The sequence below is a fragment of the Corvus moneduloides genome, chromosome 1 (genome assembly GCF_009650955.1).
Source record: "Corvus moneduloides isolate bCorMon1 chromosome 1, bCorMon1.pri, whole genome shotgun sequence".
NCBI classification, from domain to species: domain Eukaryota; kingdom Metazoa; phylum Chordata; class Aves; order Passeriformes; family Corvidae; genus Corvus; species Corvus moneduloides.
This window is the reverse complement of record NC_045476.1, coordinates 82,074,248-82,097,442: the sequence shown is the minus strand read 5'-3', so window position 1 is coordinate 82,097,442 and position 23,195 is coordinate 82,074,248. Positions and strand designations below refer to the sequence as shown.

Below are 23,195 nucleotides of genomic sequence, written 5' to 3'. Positions count from 1 at the left end.
AAACAATACTTCTCAAACATGAATAATTTGGAGGAGAGAAAGAAGTTGGACAACAGTTTCCTTCCAATATTAGTTTTCAGCAGCCTCTGAGTTACGAAAAGGTTTTGCCAACTGCCATAACTAAACAAAGTGATGGTTATGGCAGCTAAATTATCTATGATATCCTTGACTATGTCTGATGGAGGGAAATATTTTAAATTCCAATTTATATTATAGTCTTATTAAACCTAGTGTTTGCTAGCTATTATGCTAACAATGTCTTGGAAAAGTACCCACTAAATTTTCTTTGAATAAATTTATATTTTGGCCCCACTTATATTAAAGTGCAACTGTAGTGAAGGGAAGGTGAGTTGAGCTGAGTAAAGGTAAAATAGAGCTTTTCTGTCAATACCATCTAACGTTTTCCTGGTCTACTTCTATTCTGGATACTGTTAAAACATTTTCTGGCATGACAATTCAGCAGCTGTTAGAGATACATCGAAAGAATGTCAAGGATTGTTGATCCATTTGCACTGAGAATTAAATGGTGGGATTTGTTTCTGGGGACAGAGGGAATGTCATATAAATGAGAACATATTAATCATTATACCAGAAATCCAAATGTCTAGATCATCAAAGCCTGTCTTTGATGGTGGCCAGCTGTGGGTGGTTAGGAAGAGTGAAAGCATAAAATAAGCATGTAGTGATAATTACTTATAAAAGTTTCTTCTATGATCACTGACAGCATAAAATTCCAGGGCTTCTTGATTGATTATAACTTACATGGAGGAGCTCTTGAAACATTTCCTTCAAAAATTTTGTAATCCATTTAAGCAAAAATGGATTACATCTATGTGTAGATTAAGCATCTACAAAATCTTGCAGCAAGGAACTCCACAGTCTTAAGTGTGTTTTGTAGCTGAAAAATAATCTCCTTTTCTTCTTTTTGAACCTGATATTTGTTGTTATTATTAGAAGATTCCTGATTCTAATATTCACACAGTGAGTATTAGATCCTCCATATAACTCGTGTTTTCATAGACATCTATCTCCTATCAGCTGCAATATCCCAGCCTGCCTTGTTTTTTATAGAGAAAACATTTTCTGACTTTGATCATCCCTTATCCTCTTCTTTATCTTTGCAAGATGGAGAATAACTTTTCTAGGGGAGGACATGCTAATGACAACAAATAAAACCTTCAATATAAGGACATGACAGTCAGTAGCATAATTTTTTTTTTTGTTCTTTTCCTGATAATTCTTAATATATTATTTCCTTTATTTACTTAATACTGAGGTAAGACTTTCCCACAATTAGCTATCATAAATACAAGATCTCATTTGTGAATAACCATGTTGTATCACTTCATCAGTTCACATTCTTTTGAATGGCCTTTTTATTTACTCAATAACAGTCCTAAATAAGCTCTCATACCCATTATTCATTTGCTTTGCCAGATCAAAAGAACAGATCTAGAAGAATTCCATTTTTGTCCTTCCTCTATTAGGATTATTTAATATTTACTTTAATTGATTTTTCTGTATTTTGTTGAGAAGATTTTCTAGCTTAATTTCTTTAGGAATGTTGGTGATAGACCTTGCCAAATATCTTTTGGAAAGCTAAGCAGACTGTGAAATCTGAAGTTCCCTTCTCTATATGTAAAAACTGTGACTGCCTTAATTCATAGCATGAAAATGAAATTCCTGTAGGTGGCAAAAATCTTAATTTCTGTCCTTTGGAACAAGCAGATTACCATACTAACCAGAAACCAGCCAATATTATGAATGTTCATTACTTTTGTAATTTTTTACTATTTTGAAATTAATGGGATGAGAGACATAATAGCCACGTGCAATATGATGGAGATATTTTTTATGCATATATGTTAAATACACCAAAGTTCCTCTGTAAATTAAAGTTTGTCAACAGTGTCATGACTTCCAAATCTTTTCAGTTGTTACTGATTAATCGATTTGTATTTGCTGTACTTTCTGTGACTGCAGAGTTGCAAAACATCCTACCTGTTTGGAATAAATAAAACATACATATAACATATATAAAACATATTTTCTAGATTAGCTGCTGACTTTCCTCTGACTTTTTAATGAATATAATAAATTAGAACTTGTTCTGCTTCCCTCAAAAAGTTTTGCTAAAAGTTTCCACACACAGTGCCTAGACATGGGTGCAAAAATATTTATAAAATGCTTGTCTTCCAAAATTTAATCAATAAACAATATACTGGTTTGCAAACATGAATGGAAATGTAAAAAATTATTTTGCCAAATGCAAGTTCAAAATTCAAACGATTTCTGGTTTGTAGTCAAAAAACAAATATTTCAGATTTATTTTCAAATATTTTTTTTCCTTGTTGACTAAGCTTTACATCAATTTAAAGACAATGAATTTTCTCAAAAAGTAAATGTTTGGTTTGATTTTTTTGGGGAAAAAAAAAGAGAAACTAGCATTCAGAAAAAAATATTGGTTTAAAAACTGTCATTTTGATTTCATGGTTGACTATATTTTTTTAAAATGGAAACAAAAATAGCTGTGAAGAAGAGAAACCAAAAAAATTTAGAAAATTCTCTCTGGCTTATTTTATTTGCGAATTCCCATGTAATTAGTTCTATCTTCTGTCATGTAGAAAGTGACTTTTCATCTAGCTTCACCATGTTAGAATAGAGTTTAAATAAGCTTCTGAAAAACTGGAGAGACAATAGAGAAGCCCAGAATACTTTGTTGGAAAAATAAAAGTTGTATTCACATGTCTCCTTATATTTCGTATTTTCTCCTTATGTTTACGATTTATAGGACGGCTTTGAACATAATAGATAACACTGTTACGAATGAGTGAAATTGTTTTAGCTTGAACATCAATCTGTGCATCTTGCTATGAACAGATTACAGTTGGGTGATTTCTGTGCTGTTCAAGTGAGCCTGATAATGGTAACGCAGTGTTTGAAGGCTTCTGGTAACTTTTGTTGTCTGATCTCTAATTCAACTTATTTGACAAAAAGTAAGGAAACCTAAGCTCTTGATATTCTTATATCAGATGTATGTTACTAACTAGCTTCCTGAAAGAGTCATTGTTTTTTGTTTTGAGTAGTTAGTGATGGGCCAAAAGAGAGCATTTACTTTTTTCTCACTGTTGGACAGACTTAGAGGAACACTGTCAAAAATTTTAATGCTGATAGAATAAGGGCAAACCAGTCTGAAGCAACCTGGAGAAATGATTGCATTTAATTTTCTCCATCATTCATGATGATTCTTGTGGGTCCCTTCCAACTCAGAATATTCTGTGATTAGCATAATGAGCAGCTCTGTAGCCATTAACAAGTGTTTATGTAGTTAACCCAGTAGGAGAAAATTATAAGAACAGGTTTGAAGGGAAATAATGTAGCAAATTTGGTCCTCATTCTTCCAACTTTGTGTGACAGGTAGCATAGGAATAATTTAAGAAGTAATAGGAACATCTGATTCAAAAGCAACGAGAGTCACACTGGAAAATGAGTGAGAGGAATGAAAGGTAAACTCTTGGCAGACAGTAATGTAATAGATAAATAGTTTGGTCTGGGAATACTATTACATATGACTGAAGGAGAAATGATGGAAATATGATACCTTGTAAGAGTGAATGAGTGAAAAACATCTGCATATACAGAGATGGAAGCTGGTGGGTATTGACCTGATCATTTGCAATGTGAGGATTTTGTTGGTTTAAGTGCTTGTTTTGCTCTCTAGGTTTTTTACTCTCCTTAGACTGTTCCTACTATCAACCACTTTCCTGAAGGACCTATGAAATATTACTATTTACATTACTGTCACTAACATAAGATCTTGTGCACATCTCCTTCCAAAAAATCCCTTTAATTCTTTAATTTTTTTTTTTTTTTTTTTTGCAACAGACTCCAAGAACTCACTGTCCAGGTCCAGTGGCTGCAATAGTTTTTATAGGCTTCTGACTTTTTAAACAGTCATAAGGTGTGTCTTGTAAGTAACATGTAAGTTCCACCTGAAATGCAATATTGAATTTTCTTTGTTTTCTATGGTCCTGAGGCATTTTTGTCTTAAGAACATATAGAAAATTCATTCAGACTAAACAATACCAGGATTTTGTTTACTAAATGTTGTTATATTTTGTTAATTTTCATACCATTTCGTGTGGCTGAGCTTAGGAGGTACTACTTAGGAAACAGGAATCTTGTTTTACATTTTTTCCACTTTGAATTGTCTAAGAGTTTCACTTTCCAATTCCTCACTACTCTGAGGGTGTAAGAAGACATTGTGATAGAGTCCTTGATTCCTTTCTTCTCACTTTCTATGACATAGGATGCTCGTGGAGATGATCTTTTCCTATATGGCCTTACACTTGACCGAGCTGTTGTGACCCATCCATGGTGTGTAAGGCCAATGGAGAACATTGTGGACTATTCCGGGGTTGCCTGTAATATTAAGAACCAGAGCCAGTTGTTTGTGATACATACAGGTCCTAAAATAAATCAGATATAACAATGAATTTTGACTTCCAGAATGCTTTTGTAATGATTTGTCTGCACAGATGACCTCATATTCCTGTACCCACTTCCACTAGGCTGGAGCATTGTATAGTAAAATATTGTATATTTGTACAGGGAAATTCTATTGTCAGAGTAGCATCTACAATGCTGAAATGAAAATTTGTATTTTAACTTTTCCTAAAATGTACTGAGAAATAAATGTCCAAGGATATGGCAACAAACTTTAAAAAATTCCGTTCATACTATTTATATAATAATGGTAGTAGTATGTTTATATATGGTTATATACTTTCACAACGTATACTAACATTTTATTTAATAACACATACAGGATTAAATTTAAAACATCAGATTCAGATTCTGCTGAACAGTTATAAAATAACTTCCTTGAACACAGTGATAGACAAATATTTCCTTATAGAAATTAGTACTGTAATGTAAATCAAAGTTATACAGTCTCATTTGATGTTTGCTGATATGTATGAATAGTGAGGGAGATGTGTGAATTTGTTTGTTTGGTTTTTTTTTCTGGAAAAAAAAACCCAGAGATTTTTACTGAGTTATATATAAAAGTGTTGTCTGGACCTTTTAAACGAAATCTTGTTTTTAGCAAAGAGGGTAAAAGCCCAGATGTTTTACTGCCATTTTATCTTCTGTCCTACTACATACTCAGTTAAATACCTAGGGTGTCACTGATCTCAATGTTGCTGTAGTCAAAATTAGTTTAAGAAGAGTGTCTTTTATCTATGTACTTAATGGATGGATATTATTTGTTTGCTTCTTCCTATTACATGCTGTTGAAGACAAATGTAGATTTGGAAGAAAAAAAATTTAGTCCTGTTCACTAGGTACTCATAAAGAAGATCAACTGTTTGTATCACCTGTAAGACTTTTAAAAAGCTTTGTAATGCTGATTATGTAAGACATTTCTTAATATTCTCAGATTCATGTTCTATTAAAGAATATAAAAAATCCTTAGTTAATAAAAGTATTATTGATTGAAGTGAAGAAAAATCCATAATAGTCACAGTTTCTTAATAGATCAAATAGTTTAACTTGATATCAAGTCAATAAAAATTTGGTCTCTATTGCACCAAAATAGATTGCATAATGGTACTGTATTCAGCTTTCAACTTCATTGGGTTTTATCAACCCATTAAGAAGAAGAAATATCCAACTAAAAGAGAATGCAGCATTCCACTTTTCAGAGGACTAACATATTTCCAATATCTCTTGGTTTTATGCCAATAAGCAGCTAAGAGAAAGAGAGGAGGAATAATTCTTCAGATGTGTTTCTCCCACACTAGCTAATACAGACCTTGTAACATACTGCTTTGGCTCTGAAATTACTTGATCTCAGCAGCATTTCACATTTGCAGTGCTTGTCTAGTACAAAACTTGTGTAACCTAAAGATTAAAAGAAAAGAAGAGACATTTCAAAATGCTTTTGGGTACCTATTTTGTCTTGTAATATCTAAAGTATAATTTTGGTTACAGTTGGCTAGTTGCTCAGGTTTCTTTTTACTAGACTTGAGAAACCTTAGTAAATTGAGGGGAGGGGAATGCCGGTTTTTGTGACACGTTTTGTCTTCAGATTGACAGCTCTAAATGTGGTTGAAATGCATCACATAGTAGCTTGTCAGCAAATGATTTGTCTTTGGAAAAAAAAGAGCTTAAAAATGATTGAGCATCTTTTTACACTGTATCGGTTGCAATTACAGATCACTTATGATGTAATTATGATTCAAAACGGAGAACTATAGAACAAATAAACTGAGATTTTGAAACTAATGTTATATGTTTGGATAGATAAATTGTGCCAGCATATTTTTAGAATAAGGCTATTCAAGATAGTAATTCATCTTTCTGGACTAGAATATGATCAGTTTAATTAAAAAATAATAACAAAAAATTCTCTTAAGCATTGAACTGTAGACAGCACTTTTGAGCAAGTAAGTGCATAGCTTGTTCCTCTCTCAGTAAGCACAAGCACTTCAGTCTGTGTTGTGTGTATGGACAATATTTCAGCACAGAAGTACTAGCAGTTGGTTGTGATGTCACTGGAGAAATTCCATGTTCTCTTCAAGCTTGAAACTCATGGCTAGAACAGGCAGGCAAGCATTAACATAGTTGTAAAAACTGGTTTATTTTTTAAAAATAAATACAAAAATATAAATATAAAACATTGGCAGATAGAATTTGATGAAATGAAGTTGCACAAACTTTTTTTAAACCAGCTGCATATTACACTTATTAACACCACATGTACATTTTGTTTTATTTTAATGTACAGAACAGGACATACTGGATTTTTTTTCTTCTTTGCCATCTTAAAAGCTGCACTTGCAGGGATAGGACATGTACCTAACAGAAGCGGCTTGTACATGAGGTTGCTTAAGGGATTATCACCCTGTTCAAATTTCTGAAGGTAAGATATTGTTTATTTTACTTACTAAAATGTACAACACTGAATTTCCATAGCTTTGGCTCTTGGAAGTTGATTAAATAAAATGTTGTATATATTCCAAGTGGCATCCTACTAGAAAGAATGAATGACATTAATGGACAAGTTTAAAACAAATTTTAAAAGGAAACCATTGTGCTGAGTGGCAGGAAAATTTTCCTGAATGTTAAATACTGTTGAGTGCAGAAGGTGTCTGTAAAATTACTTCCGCTTAAAGGAAAAGACAAAAGTAGCCTACTGTAGGTTAAGAAGTGTCTTTGTCACTTTCTCCTCCACCGTACATCTCAGCTAGCTTATTAAACCGAGGGCCCCACTCTCGCAGGTAATCGTAGTTTTGGTCTCCTTCAGTAGTACCTGACTCCAAGGAGCTCAAGGATTCAGCTATGGAATCATTTCCTTCATAGGCATAGGTTGCAAGTGAGTCATACGGCGGCGCAGAGGGATCAGTGTCATGCTCTTTTAGCCTTTGGTTAATGAAATCTCGGACATCCGTGTTGTCTGGGGCCGAAGGAGTCCTCCGTGGCACAAACAATGTTTCAGGGATAATGTCTCGTCGAAGCTTCTTATCTTCAATAGCTGCTGGATTCCTCAGTGTGCCGATATCAAAGGCTTGGGTGTCTTCCTCTCCGCCGCCTTCGTCATTATAACTCACAATGTTGTCTCTGATGTCCTCTTTAGAGAGGATCAAAGGCTCCTTCTTTCGTTGCCTCTTCAGAGCAGCAAATAGCACCACTATAACTTAAAGAGGGAAACAAAGAATGAGTAAAGATCTCTATTTAACAATTTCTTAGCAGCAAATCCATCAGGTACAAGAACCACATTTCAGCTACATTTCACAAACTCATTTTTTTGATAACTGGATAAACACCTCTATCTGTATAACGGTGGCACAGTACAGTCTATATCAAAAAGCTATTTTGCTTTGTGTGCTCTGCTTTACAGGACCATGAGCTTGTCTGCATGCTCTTTCTGTAGCTGTAATGAGCTTTAAATAGCCAGGTCTATTCTGAAGATAATTTTCCTCTTTCAAGCTCAAAGGACCTTGCTAAAAAGTGGGTTTCAGTTGAATTATAGGTCATTGAGAGTTATTCTGAAAACCACAAAATGGAGGTTTTACAAAATTTTCCTTTTTTTTTTTCATTACAGCACTGAAACCACTAGATAGGTAGTGCTTTAATATAGTAAAATTACTTCTTACTGTTATATTAGATGTGAAATATATACTGCATATTGATCTTTAGTAGTTATTTAAATAAAAAAGAGACTTTTCCTCAAAAAAAAAAATTAAAATGAAAGACATGAAAGCAATTTTTGGTTATACTATTCATCCTCTCTGAACTTTTTTTTGGACAACTTATGAAAGAACATAAATGAGCTTCTGGTTGCACACTGATAATTTTACCAGTCTGGGCCTTGAATTCTTATTTACAGTGTTCAATTAGCAGATAAACAAGGTTTGCCTTTGTTTTTCCTTTTTATTTTAAGCTGCAGTTAAGTTCTTCTTGCAAAATCCATCATCATTAATTTTATCAACCTGCATAATTTTGTGGAATGAGTCAGGCCTGAAATATTTGTTCCTGGGCAGAGGAAGATGTGTTTCTCTTCTTACCTAGCAGAATAATGATGCAGAGGAGAATGGCCACCAGTGCCCCCGTGCTGAGGCCGGCAGGGAGGAGCAAGGCCTCAGCGCTGCAGGACTGCATGTTCCCCCGGCTGTCACAGGCGCACACCCGGATGGTCAGCGTGCCTGTGCTGCTCTGGATCGGGTAGTCGTTGTCCGATATCACCACTGGTAGAAGGTAAGTACTTATTTCATGTCGACTGAAGCCATTCCTTCTTGTCAAAATCCTGGCAGTGTTATCTAGATTGATTAAAAATATACTGTTGTAGACTATACGAACAGAAACCACACCACTTATAGTAAATGCAAATCGTCATATTTTATATCACTGAAAAATAATTCCTGATATCATAGTGATACCTCTTGTTTTTTCTAACAACATTCCCATTTGATCAGAAAGCTATTTATGATTTTTTAGGTGCATCTGGCCCGCTCCTCTGTGCCTCTGCACCACTTTTGCGTGTGATTTGAAAAGAGGATTTCTCAAAGCTTAAAGTGCTTTCTAGATTAATGCATGCAGTGTGTGACACAGTTACAGTTCAGGGCTGAAACCCTGAAACACAGCGGCCAACTGAGGAAAAATAACCTTCCACTTTGCGCAGTTCAAAAAGCACTCTGTTCTGGAAGATTCTTTCTATGGATCATCTGTGACAACACCCACAGGAATGCTATCTGTCAACTCAGTATGAGATTTGCTACACCAAACCACTTCCAACACGCTGTAGAACAATGAATATGTACCTCAGCACATGAAGTAGATTTTTTTTTTTTTTGGATAGAAATTGACTTAGGAATTCAGAAAATGTTAAAGATGGTAAGTATTCCTGCATGGTTTTGAGAAGTGAACTTACTAAACTGAATCTGTAGCAGACAAATCTTAGTTGTATGCAGGATACTTCAGCATCAAAAGCTGTTCACTGAGTGGCCAGAGGAAAGGGAAGGAAGAGAAGGAATGAATAACACAGAGAGACTATTTCTTCTACTGTTAGAGCCACAATGCTAGAGTGTCAGCCAACACCAGAGTTGTTAACTTTTTAGTCCAAAAGAGAGAAAAAACAGGTTTAGTGTGGACTAAAAGCAAAATTTAATTTTCATCATAGTTGTGGATTGCTTGAGCTATGTGGTTAGCTATCTTGACAGCCAATCTTCAGACAGAACTAAAATAACCCATTTGCAAAAAGAAAGAAAATAATTACAGACAGCAAGGAAATACCAAGATCTGTAACTCTCTGAACTCAGGACCTAATTTAAAACATTAAATCATATATTTTTTCATAGACTTCAAGATGTGAAACACAAACTTTTCTTTTATTGCTTCCCTTCACTGGTTTTGTGTATTTTAACACTATTTGTTTTCACTCAACATCAAAAATTATGTGTCTTAGGCATCTTTAAATAGCTCTCCCACAAGTGACTTTATAGGGTACCCAAACTATTTGATTTACTTCACTTTCCCTACTGTTAGAAATTTTTTTCTGCTGTTGTTTGTAGTGTATTACTTCCTGAAATCGTCATCAGGCGTAGAGGATTATTCCTGCTGCCTTTATGCTTTTGACACATTTGAAGGCTGATACCATGCCCCCTCTCATTTCAAAATTCTGTAGTTTAGAGTCCTCTCCATTAGTCATACTGATAATGAAGGCCAAAATTCATAGTCTCACTTCCTCAACAGAAGCTTCTGAAAATTTTCTCTGATAAAGACCAATTGAGGAAGGATCAAAAGAAAAGCCGAAGTGCCTCTCAGAACCATTATTTTCATCAACGGTCAGAAAGAAGCAAAACAGAAGGCCAGGGCAATCAGAACTACTTGACAATAGGCTAAAGTGAAAAATCTCAACTTGTCAGCTGAAGGAATTTTTGAAAGGTTTTTATTCTTTTGCAGTCAAGCATTTCATCTGTCTCTTACCCCAAGCCAGAACTTTTTCTGATTTTCTTTATAATTTGTTTTATCACATTTTTGCCTCACTTACACAGATAAAAATGTAGAAGTCTTAAACCTCAAACATTCAGGTAAAGTATTCTTGATAGTAGCAACCTTCACAGCTTCTCTACATATTGATAGACATCAAAAGCAAAGATATTTCAGGAATGTAGCCAGACAGCAAAGATAAAACTCCTTCCTTGGAACAGGCATGAATTTTACCTTCGTTATCCTGAACAGTGAAGTTAGGGTTAACGGCAGCTAAACTGAAGAAAAATTTTTGTCCACCAAGAGGGTCATCTTTGTCTACTGCACTTATGGTTTGAATAAGCTGCAGGAAAAAAAGCAAGCAAACAAACAACAAAAAAACCCAAATACACCTGGGTTTTTGATACAGCTGTCTGATCAAAGAAGATGAAAAGCATTAAATTAACTTAGCATTCAAACATATTGACTTAATATTTAATTGGTAAAATATAAAAACTAAGCAAATGTTCAACAAGTATCTTATATAGTTTTTTTCAACAAGAACATCTGTATTTTTCATGTGGTAGTACATGTGCACCTATATTTTTATAGCTACAGAGTGGACAAAACTTGCCAAAAATAGTTTCAGCTGTAGCCAGTAGTTTTTATGCTTCATTGTTGATTCATCATTTTAAATTCTCATCAACACCTAAGACAGTAATTCACATTACTTTTTCTATTTTTGTGATAGAAATGGTATTTTATCAAAGCAGTATTTTTGATAGAGAAGTTAACATTTCAAATTAAATTTCAACATTAAAGCATCTTTTCTTAAACATGATTTTTCCATTTATTAATATAGCAGAACACACCAACATGATTTCAGAGATGAAAAATGCCAGTTAGATTTTACATATATTTCAGCTCTTGTAAAACATTGTAGCACACCCTAGAGATGCACCACCTTGGACTGGGATGAGAATCTGGTGTCACAATTCTCGGAGAAAGCTGCACCAGGTCAGTCCCATACTCAGACTCAGAGCTTTGTGCAATGCCTACAAAAGATTTTGGGTGTTTTTGGGGAAAGTAATGGCAAGCCCTTTGTCAGCACTTATTTGTCTGTCAGGTAAGGGAATATGTGGCTTTTTCACTGAAATTTCTATACCTAACAGTGGCAAAATATTGTTTCCCAAGCAAAATGCATTTTTTAACTTTATTGCTTAATTTCACACTGGGGCTTTTTTTATACCATAACATATAAACTAAATTTAGGACTGGATTTTTGTGCATGCATGCTTGAATTTTCCATTATGTTCTTAAGTTTAACTTCCAAAAATAGATTAATCTTTAGTCTAGATCATTTTTATTCTTCATTTCTTATCCATCATTTTAAATTGCACTGCTTTTTCAACCATGGAATCACATCTAATTTTTACCCCTGCTCCTTCCCTGTGTACTTGTTAAACCCTGTTTGTTTTTCCTCTTCCAGTTTTTCCAAATGCAGCCATTTCTCTTCATATCACAGCTTTTGTCAGGTCTGATCATCTTTAACATCAACAGCTGCAATGCACTCCTCTTTGCCTTAACAAATGCATGACCAACTCCCAACTTCTTTCTTGTCCATCCAGAAAATAGCAGTAAATTTCTTGATCAGGCAAGGATGGGATTTTTTTTAATATTGCAGCTTCCTTGCTTTTTCAACAAGAGTTTTTTCTTTCTCTTCTTTCTTACACAATCCTCCAGTAAGTTTCTAAATGAACAAAACTGATAATGCAAGCATAGAATATTATTTGTTTTTAAAGAATGAGTATTTTAATTATTTAGTGAGCAATTAGCATATGAGTTTTGATAGCTATTTACAAAATGAAGTCAGAAAAACACTAGCTTATTTTACTTTACAACTAGAGACCATGAATATGGTCAGTTGCAGGTGTTGGGCTGATGAAAATCAACTGATTTGCTGAGTGTCCATACTCATAGTTTAAAAAGAGTATGTAGAATTGGAAGCATTAAATTGCAGTTTGAAAACTGTTTCCTGATAATATTGATTACTATGTTAATGTGATATATTCTGGTTTAGATGTAGTTTCAAACAGTGTTTTTTCCTTTTAGACCTGCCAGCCTTGGGAAACCCCAATTACCTTGTAAATAAGGGTATAAGACTCTTAAGTTGCTTATTCTTTCTAGAAATGCCACAGAGCAGTAACTGCAGGGAAGACAAGGATGTTACTGTCTAAGATAAATCAGAAAATTAAGGGCCCGGAAGTAGTCATGAGGATTTTTAGCCACTAAAAAATTGATAAACCAGTAGAAACAAGTCTGTTGTATGGTCTTCTTATTCCAACAAAATTCATCTTTCTGCTTGGTAGGACCTCTTCAAGCATCAGTTCCATCAACTGTTTAGGTAGATGTTTTTATCTAAAATATGCTGTACAGTTGCTTTTAAATTCAGGTCAAAGAAAGAAAATATAATGTGCTATTAAGGAAAATAAAGCAGAACTATTTAGAAACCCTACACCAATTTGCAGTTCAAAAATTTTTCTTGCCAGTGTGAAAAAAAAAGTAAACCTTTGAGAGTTTCTGAAAAAAAGTAAGGCAAAGACAAAATTCTGATACCCGTAAAACCACTGGAAGATATAAGATCTATGGCTATATAGTGAAGAAACTAAAGTAAGAATGAATCAGGGGAACTTGAAAAGAAAGAACAAAATTCCAAGTAAATTGACCACAAACTGTCATTTGTCAAAATAAATGAGGGAGATGCAATAAACAAAGATAAAATAACACTTCAGGATTAAAGGATTTAAGAAATTTCTATAAAAACATCTGAAAAATAGGAAGAGAAAATTGAATGCTAGAAAACAACTTCAAGGAATTTAGTTTTTTAATAGATACAAATTTTAGCTCATTTTAGAGAGACACTTGGTGAATAAAACAAGGTAATTTCTGGAAATATAAAGACCCCAAAAGCCATGTTTAAGCAAGATTACGGTGAGAAAAACCTCTGATAAGGATTGTTATATGGGTCAAATGAGCTGATAGCATGAGGAGCAGCATAAAAAGAACTAGGTTCAAGAAACCTAGTGTGTTTATATAATCTATGCTGAATTAAGTTATAGGGAAAATAGATTACATCATTCATATTTTAAAATGTCTTTGAAAGAAAATCCATTATGAGCTAGACCTATTTACATAACATTGGGCCATGTGAAAAGGGAGTGGGCATGTACGGACTTGGTAAAATGAAGGCTAATAACAGCAGGATAGTAAGAAGCCATTTAAACATCACAATGTACCTGTGCCAGGTGGAGGTGTCCGAGTGCTGGCGCTGGGGCAGTGCCGGGGCTGCCCGGGCCGGGCCCAGGCGGTGCCAGCGGCTGCAGCGGCCCCAGCGCAGGGCACGGCTGAGCCCCTCAGCCACGGGCGGGCGGGCGGGCGAGAGCCCCGGAAAAAGCCTGGCCAAGGGAGGGCAAAACGCTGCCCGGCAGCCAGGGCTGAGCGGGGGAACCGTGCGGGAAACAGCCCTGCGAGCCTGAGGGGACAGCGGGAGCGGGGACGGAGACGGGAGAGACCCGGCACGGATGGCCCTGGGCCAGGGAGAGACCCCGGCGGGACAGGGGCTTCCCTGCGGACCTGAAGGCGATCCCATGCAGTAGATTTATGCTGAAGGACTGCACTCCATGGAAAATACTCACACTTAGGCAGAGAAAGTGTGAGGAGGAGTGTCCGAGAAGAAAAAAGTCAGTAGTGAAGGGGTGAAGGTGAACCTGGGAAGAAGGGGGGTATTAAGGGAAGGTGCTTTAGTTCTTCTTTGTTTCTCACCATCCTACCCCATTTTAAACGGACAGTATATTAAATTAATTTTCCCCAAATTGAGTCTGTTTTGCCAGTGATGGTAATTGGTAAGTTTGTCTCAAGGCACTTTCTTTTTCACCTTTTATCCCCCTGTACTGTTAAGGAGGGAGGAAGTGGCTGGGTGGGCACGTGGCTGCTGACCAAGGTCAACTCCTGCCGCCTTTTGTTTTTGCAGGTCATTTACAAAGAGAGAAGCGCCTCTCTTCTGGCGATTACGATAGGGAAAATGAATGTATAGAAAAGATATACTCAGCTTCCATGCAAAATCTCTCTAAAGCAGAACTGACTTCTGCTTTCTAAACAGATTCTTGTCTTTTGCGTTAGAGGATCTTTGGAGACTGGCAGCTGAGCTGCCAGATGTGTGACAGCTGGGAGCTGACAAAACCAGTGGGATTCCATCTGTCCAGATGCCCAGCTCCTGGCTCTTCTCACCTGGGGGTGGAGGACAGCTGAACTTCTTGGGTTCCAGGACTGCAGAGGTCTGAGCATTTTGCTGCTTTCTTTTCCTGAACTTGTACTGAGTCAGCCTTGTGTAGCTCCCATAAATGCCTGTGTCCTCTTTACACCGTCACACCAAGACTGTCCTCATTTTTGGGGGGGTCAAAACAATGGCAACCACTAAAATAGCAGTCTGCCAGAGGTGCTGCTTGTGTGTAGCTTGAGCTTTTTGAGATAGGATACCCTCATTGTTTGTAAGGTCACGGTACGATCTGACATCAGCAGTAATAGCAAGCAGGAAAACAATCACAGACTACAAAAGTCACATTTCTCTCCTGCTATATATTTGCATATATGTGTATGTTTGTATACATGTGTATATGTGCACATGCCTAGGTATCATATATAGTATATATAAATGTACATATATATACATTTATATGTATGTATGTATAAAATTTAGGCTTCTGTACAAATCAAATAAATGGAAAAGTATAATATTCATTACAATGTCTGTCTTTAGCAGATGGCAAATGCTGAAATGAATACCACAGAATCTTTGACTGATAAAGCATCATTAGCTTCAGTGGCCTAATAGAAGATATAAATTTCATGGATCAAACCTAATCATGAAAACCTGAAAGGGAAGAAGAATAGCAGAAGTGTGGGAGGAATCAAGCTTAAACAACCATGTTCAGCTTGGATTGATTAGATTGTCTCAGGACAGATTGAATTTGAAAAATAACAAGTCTTATTTATGATCTGCCAGTAAACAAGAAGAATATAATTACATTCAAATAGATTATTCATGTTATCCTGCATTACATTTTTTTCTCTTGCTGTGAATTGTTTTCTTTAAGCAATCATTTGCAACTCAGATTTCTTTAAAAATGTTTATATTTATGGCCCTCTCAATAAATTTGGCAGGTTTTTTCTGATAAAGACACTATTGAGCTCTATAACAAATAAGCATTTGTGGATGTGTAAACTTATTTAGCATCTCATTCATTAGTTATAAATGATTAGTGCTATTTTATTGAACTTTTTAACTGATGGCCTATTCTGAAAGTAAACAGAAAAACAATGAAATGTAGAAATAACTTTTATATTTACTTTCAAGTTATACTGACATCAGTAGTCTAGATAGCACAAAAACACCTGTTCCTCAAAATATATTTATCTGGAAATTTAACTGTTCTGTTAACATTTCTTGTACCTTCTAGAACCTGCACAGAAAAAAATTCTGAAACCTCAGATGGGTAAAATTTGTGGATTAATGCATTTTTATATATATGACTTTTTTAACACAGGATTTTCTTTTGTGAAACTGGAAGAGGAAAATTCAGTGTTCTTCTTTTGCAATTCTTATTCCATATGGCATATTGAAAATGATTAAAATATTATTTTAGCATTTATAGTAGACACTTGAACTGTCAAAAATTCTACATTTTTAGCCAGTGATTTCTCTTTATCTAACAGCTTGAATTCTCTTACGACTGTCATGGCAGACAAATGCACTTGCTCAGTACCTTTAGATACTTTATGCATTATAAATTTGGGCCTTAAATTTTTTGTTCTAAGTTCCAACTGATGTCACTTTGGAAGGAAGAATGGCAACCTGGATGTGAAATTTGTAATACAACCTGAATGTTATACCTGTGGGACTCCAACAGTTAGACAAGCTGGCACTTCTGCCACATTCTATTCAAAGGTACTGAAAGGGTTGCACTGAGGTACTACTGCTACCATTTTAAAGGTTTTATTATTGGCTGATTATGCTCTGGGACGTGTAATAGGAAAACATTTTTTAACAGTTCTAATAAGCAACTGCCTGTTGGGATTTAGGTATTAAGAAGTACAGTCATTTCATTTAAATTGACGTACACATTGTGTAGCCTCTAAGAACCAAAAGAAAATGTTACCATTTAAAAAATGTATGTTTTCTTTTCAGAAATTTTTGATGTGATAATGAAAGAGAAATTCAACAATTAAAAAAAAAAAAAGTGTGACAGATTTTACAGTTTGTAATCGCAGTCAGTGTGGATTGAAATATATATGAACTTTGCTATTGGAGAATTACTGAAAATATAGATCAAACTTTTTAGTTACATATAGTGTCCTACTTTGTGAAATTAATGGCAAAGTGAATCATGACCATGCCTTGGACGTATCTCATCCAGATTTAACAGCAGTACAGGGTTCTGTAAGGAAAAATGGTGATTGAAACACTGATGTGCTTGTAACATATTGAGATTTCACTCTAAGCCTCATTTACAGAGCTACTTCACTTTCATTTTTAACATTTCAAAAGCTATTTTGAATATGATTTTTCCCAAGCAATAGGCAAGAATGAGCTACAATTGAGTGCTGTAGCAAAACTGGATAGTGGGAAGTGTTTATCAAAGGCATACCTGTCCAGCTCTTGCATTTTCACAGACAAAAGTGTCGTAGAATACAGCAAACTGTGGGGCATTGTCGTTAACATCCAAAATTCTTACATAGACAGGAACACGAGTAGTATCTTTGGGGTTGTCTGGCAGCATAAGAGAGAAGAAAAATGAGATTATTTTCTTATTAAGAGTTTTCTGTTTTCTTCCAAATTTCATGAGCAATACCCATGCAAGATGAAGTTTGAATCTTGTCAATATTTAGCATACAAACCAGTAACAGGTCAGAATAAGTCCTTCTGGAAAATAAGGAAATTATTTGTGTAGAGTAAAAAAAATGAAGTATTGGGATCTAGTGAGCAATTAAGTTTTTCATGAAGATAGGGGGCTGCAATTGTTAATAATATATTCAAATGCTGTGTATGAAAAGTATGCCCACTACTACAATAAAAAAATTGATCATTTGGTGGGCTCAAGGTCTTGCAAGGTTTTGATTTCTGATTTTAAAATTCTTTGTGATCTAATTTGTTTTACAAAGAAAGACATGATTGACTGTGCATTGTGTTGGTTTTGGCTGGGATAGAGGTCATTTAGTTGATGACATGCATACATATTTTGAAAAATGTTCAAGTCTGACTTTCCTTTCTTGGCCAACAAAAAAATGAAATTCCAACAAAATGAATGAAAGTAACCCTCCAAGTATTTGGTAAAGAATTTATTAGAATAAGATTTTTTAATGTTTAAATTGACTTTTAAAATAGGAATGTAGGTTTTCAGACCTTAGGTTAAGAAACAAGAATAACCTCTCCCTTGCCAAATGCCAAGATCCTACTATTACTCAGAGTGCTCTTTTGTTAGTTTAGGTTAGTTCAGGAATACAAGTGTCCCTGTCCTCACTTGCTGATCTTGCTGCCATACCAAAATATGAAATAATGCCTGGGTGTAAAAAAGTGCAGCTGTTTCTTGGAATTCTGCTGGATGGTTGCTAAACACTGTATGATTTTGCAACATTAATGGAATTGGATAAGTAACAACAGTAACAGATTGTTCCAAATTACTGATTTCCCCCTGCTTTTCTTCTGCTTCAGATAAAACAAAAGACATTTAGGAGCAGCTGGAATTACATTTCCTTGTTATCAGTAATACCTTTGCTAAAGAGCGTGATGTGGATCTTTTTGACATCCTGATTGTTTAAATTTCCAGGTTTAGGACACAGTTTTTCATAGCCTTCTGCATGTTTGTACTAGCTTTTCAAATCAGTTCTAACACTGCTTTCTCATTGTGTCATGCTTCACAGGTAACATTTTAAAATATTTGAAGGCCTAAATCTCCCTCTTCACTTCTTTCTCCAAAACTTACCTACCTCTCTGGAGAATGCTAGCTACTCCAGATATGTCCACAATGAAAATTTGCTCTAAGATTCCTGACAAGGAAATAAGTTTAGCACTAAGATATAGTCATACAAGGATACTAAGTTTCATCATTTTATAAATCTGAAAAGGATTTGTACAACATTGGACGGCAGTCTGGATGGTTGCAGGCTCAGGACAAAGCATGACAAAATAAAAAGGGTGTTGAAAAAAACTACAGGTTTTTTTGGTTGGTTTTTTTACACAGAATCTTTAATTGGCAGGACACAATGTTTCATTCAGTTCTCTGCAGTGTAGCTCTTGCCAGCCACACTTCACTGCTGGTCAGTATGTTTTCCTTTTTTTTTTTTTTTTTTTTGACTGATATAGAACTAGCCCGAAAAATAAGTGACTTTGAAAGAAAGTAATTCTTAGTAACTGATTTCAAAGATCAGACCTTTGTCCCTTAGAAAATGTTCTGTCCATTGATTAAAGCTAATCTCAATAATGTAGTAGATTTAGGGGGATATCTGCTTTTCTCTTTATACTGTTAACATTAAAATATCTACAGAGAGAGAGATATTTTAAATGGTCCAAGAAATGCTACAGCTTTGGGATCAAACTGGATGGAACTTGTAAGATTGATTCTAAGAGCTGTAGTTGTAGATACCATAGGAAGGGATAATGAAAGTACTTCTAAAGAAATGAAGAAAACAATTGAGACAAAAACACAGGTTACCATGCTAAACTCAGCTATTTTAACAGCAAAATCATGTTATTGTCCTCCAAGAAAAGGAATAAAACATAATTACTCCAGTCTTATTATTTAATTGGCTAACATTTCAGAAGTAACTTGGACATTAAAGGTCAGTGATGGGTGTAGGTGAGAACAAGAGCAGTGAGGAGACAGCTGCTGTTAGCTACCCACAATTCACTTTTCCAGAACATCCAGTAGAAAGGGGCATGGGGCAACGAAAGGAGGGGTTTTATTTTCATCACAAAGTTCCAGCTGTAACTTTACAGACTAAGGAAAACTGAAAGGAAAAAGAAAAAGCAAATTGGCTTACTAATCTCAGCTGCTATAACGCTAAGATTGTGCCATTGTGATATCTCACGGTCAAGTGGCTTAGAAGTATAGATGGATCCATTTCCAGAATGAATGTTAAATATCCTGTCAAGGTCAGTGTGACGATCCAGAGAAAACCTAAATATAATAAAGAAATAAAAAGTATTGTCAAAATCATAGAAAGTCAAATAAAACATATATTTCACAAGTCAGTATAGGTTTTATGTTCTACAGTACAAAGGTTAGTTTGGAAAGACATATATTTAGTTTCTATACACATTTCTGAAAATTCTGAAGGTTAGCTCCATAGAATAAGGAATTAAAATTTGAATTTTAAAAATTTGATACAAGTGTAATATTTGATAATTGGAGCTTTTACAAGAATATATGAGAATTATTTTAAAAAATCAGAATTTCAAATGTTAATATAGAGATATTAATTAAATAATTATTTTAATCTTGAAAGGAAAATGGTCTTTGATACAATGTTTCTTCAGACTGAGACTGACAGCTAATTTACAAGATCTTCAAAAGTATTGGTATAAGCTCAGCTTCTACTATTTCACTTGAGATCAAGTTAAAACAACCTGTATAAAAATAAGTTCACATGCAGAACTTTCACTTTCATGCACAGATGTTAAAGGACCTTCTATATAGCTGCCATACTTCTGCAGGCAAGATGTCCACCAACATGATATGGTGGTGTCAAACTAGTATCAGAAAATTGCTCTTTCCTCCATTTTTTTTTTTGCTAACATTTAACATTGCCTTAAAATTAGAACTGAACCTTTGATGTAGAATTAAATTTAGGATTTTGCCAAATACAGAATGTTTATCAGAATATGTGTCAGAATTGGGCCGCATTTTTTAAAAAGTTATATAGTACACTTGTGCAGTACAATAGAAACAAATGTTTATGTTTCTATGAAAATTTATGAATGATCTAAACTATTCATCAAGTGGTTTCACTTACAGTACTTAACTAAACTGAGCCAAATAAAAAAAAAGCTGTTATATGAAAATAATATCTGTAAGGTTTTGGTGGCTGCAGTTTGCTCTCTCCACCACACACAATCAAAGTAAATACGTAAGAAAAACAAATAAAACCCCAACAAACAATTCAACACCAAAATGACTACAAAAACAACAACAAAAAAAGGAAATTAGAACAGCCAATTAAAACTTCTGATAGTACTACTTGGCTTGTATGATTAGCATTTCATTTTACTTCACACATGATATTAATTTTATTGAAGACTAGAATTTATTTCATCATCACTCTAGAAGTTTTTCACAGTGTGAAGCAAGAAACAATCCTGAAGGGCCTACTTGAAATCAAGTTTTCTATGAATTGAAGCACTGGAAAACATTTTGTGTGTCTCTTGTGTGCAAATAAATTGCTGTTGCCTGACATGTTTGGAGGTTTACAAACAGCACCATTCTCAATTCTGTCTATCTCTGGGACACTAATAAATATTAGAAAAAGCCTCTATGTGAAATTCATGATTTATTGCTATTTATCTTAATTTCTTTAGCAAATAATGTGTTTACAGACACTGAAGCATTACCTTATTGGACTTGAGGCAGAATCAGGGTCCCGTGCCATTACTGTTCCTATTATTGTCCCTAACTCGATATCTTCATGCACCTCAAAAAGGTAAGAAGACCTGCTGAAAACAGGAGGTTCATCTACATCTTCTACAGAGATTTTCACAATAGTTGTGTCTTTGAAAGGCCCAAGGTAATAGAAACGTGGGTCCACATGGGTATTTTCAGCTTCTACTTTCAAAGTATAAAGTCGTCTTGTCTCATAATCCAGTGGCTAAAAATGAAAATTGTGATAAATTTTATTAAATTGTATTTACATTTTGACAGATATTGACCTATATACATAATGGAAACAAAAGAGGGCTCAAGCTTTATCAGACCCTGCCCTGCATTGTGGGAGCACTAACACAATCAATACGTTCCCCACCACAGGACTCACTTTGTCTAATAAGAAATTACCACTGTTTTTGGAGGAAGTATCTTTTCCTAAATATTAGTTGAATTATCTCATCACGAATGACAAAAATATTTTCAGTGCAAATTAACCAATTATTCAAGGAATTTTGCAGCTGTTTCACAAGAATATGGATTTGAAACAATCATATAATCATTTTAAATGCTTGAGATATTGTCTGGAAATACAAACATTCCAGAACAAGGTATTTAATACCTGTATTTCATAGGAAATACTGAGAACTCCTGGATAATAAAAATGGCCAGAGTATTCTTATTGTCAAGCCTATGTAGCTGGCCTTAAATATCAGGAATGTTTTAGGTGTCTTTTGAGGAAGGTGTGTGTGTCAAAGCTCTCTATATCTAGAGGAACAGTAAGGTTTAATCTTGTTCCTTTTCATTTAATTTAATGAATCCAACATCAGAGGGGTTTTTTTTTTAAAATATATTTGACATTTTTGTCAGTAGTTCCTTTTTAAAATGGAAGGAGGAGCAGTTCACAGTTATAATTAGAAATCATATTGGGTAGAAAAGAATTCTATTCCTTCAAATTTTTCTAGCTGTCATAGATGAAAAGCGTTAGCTAATTAATGATTCTAAGGAAATGAGCAAGCTGAAAATCTACCTTTCTGACACAAAGAAGATTTTATTAACTCCCACAGAATCTCAGAGAGATATAGAACTGGTGGTTTTCATTCATCAAAATGGGTGGTTGATGACTTATCTTTTTCTGCCTAGCTGCTTTTAAATACCAATTAATGTTCACGAAAGATGCTGAAGTGACAGGTTAGATATTTAAATACACTATTCAAAAGCAGAAAGATGCAGTCCAGTGAAAAAATGAGTTTCCCCACTGACCCAGACTTGTTTTAAGAAAGTAGTCAGAGCAGATGGGAGAGTATCTATGAATACAATTGAGAAATGCAACTATTTAACCTAGATCTGAGGCTATTGCTGTGTCTGTAAAGTGCATCATTCAGCTGTTAAGGGAGGCTGGCTTCAAGCCTAAAAGCATAGAAGACATGCTAGTCCTGATTCGTTCTAATTGGTTTAATTTGACAGAATGTGCACCATGAATATGTAAACTTGCTACTACAACATTCACATCCAATTTGGACATCTTGGCCATCTACAATGCAAAACATGGATATGAAACCTGTGGCTTATACAGGAATTCCAGCACATCAACAGTAATGAATAAAACTCTTGCCCAAATATATGAAATTGTGGAAAATCAATTATTTTGCCTGTGAGAAACTGTATAGAAAAATTTGTATAGAAAAATTTCTTTTACAGCAGATAATAAATTCAGACTTAATAACTTACAGGCTCTGTAGAGGAACACAAACTATTTGTAGTTATTCACCACTGAAAACAGAAATTACAATCAAAGTGGATAAATAATAATAATAAAAAAGGGAGTATTTTAATAAATCAATGAACTGAGCATTCTCATCTCCTTCCTTGCTTGTTAGTGCTGTTGTCTGTGGTATTGAATAAACTACTTATTCATCACTGAGAAAGCATCATGAAAAATGCAAATTCTGTCAGACTGTTAATGACAAAATCAGAAGATCTTGTTCATTAGTATTTATTGGTGACATTTTTGGAACTGCTATATTATAATTT

The 23,195-nt window shown here is 34.8% G+C and overlaps 1 protein-coding gene and 1 long non-coding RNA gene across 3 annotated transcripts in view; one reads left to right on the top strand and one right to left on the bottom strand.

Moving 5' to 3' along the window:
- Nucleotides 1–5,646: 5,646 nt before the first annotated feature.
- LOC116447838 (cadherin-10) overlaps nucleotides 5,647–23,195 on the bottom strand; it is a 101,265-nt gene continuing 83,716 nt past the window's right edge. For both annotated transcript variants that reach the window (XM_032117492.1, XM_032117482.1), the window contains exons 7-12: nucleotides 21,134–21,387; nucleotides 19,567–19,703; nucleotides 17,175–17,296; nucleotides 10,726–10,834; nucleotides 8,571–8,822; nucleotides 5,647–7,699 (exon numbers count right to left, since the gene is read on the bottom strand). In XM_032117492.1, the coding sequence (XP_031973383.1) occupies nucleotides 7,206–7,699; nucleotides 8,571–8,822; nucleotides 10,726–10,834; nucleotides 17,175–17,296; nucleotides 19,567–19,703; nucleotides 21,134–21,387 (1,368 nt within the window). In that variant the 3' untranslated portion in view covers nucleotides 5,647–7,205. The remainder of the gene's footprint in view (nucleotides 7,700–8,570; nucleotides 8,823–10,725; nucleotides 10,835–17,174; nucleotides 17,297–19,566; nucleotides 19,704–21,133; nucleotides 21,388–23,195) is intronic.
- LOC116447844 lies at nucleotides 14,464–21,217 on the top strand. Its single transcript, XR_004241710.1, has 2 exons — nucleotides 14,464–14,804; nucleotides 15,290–21,217. It is a non-coding gene; the product is annotated as an uncharacterized LOC116447844 (long non-coding RNA).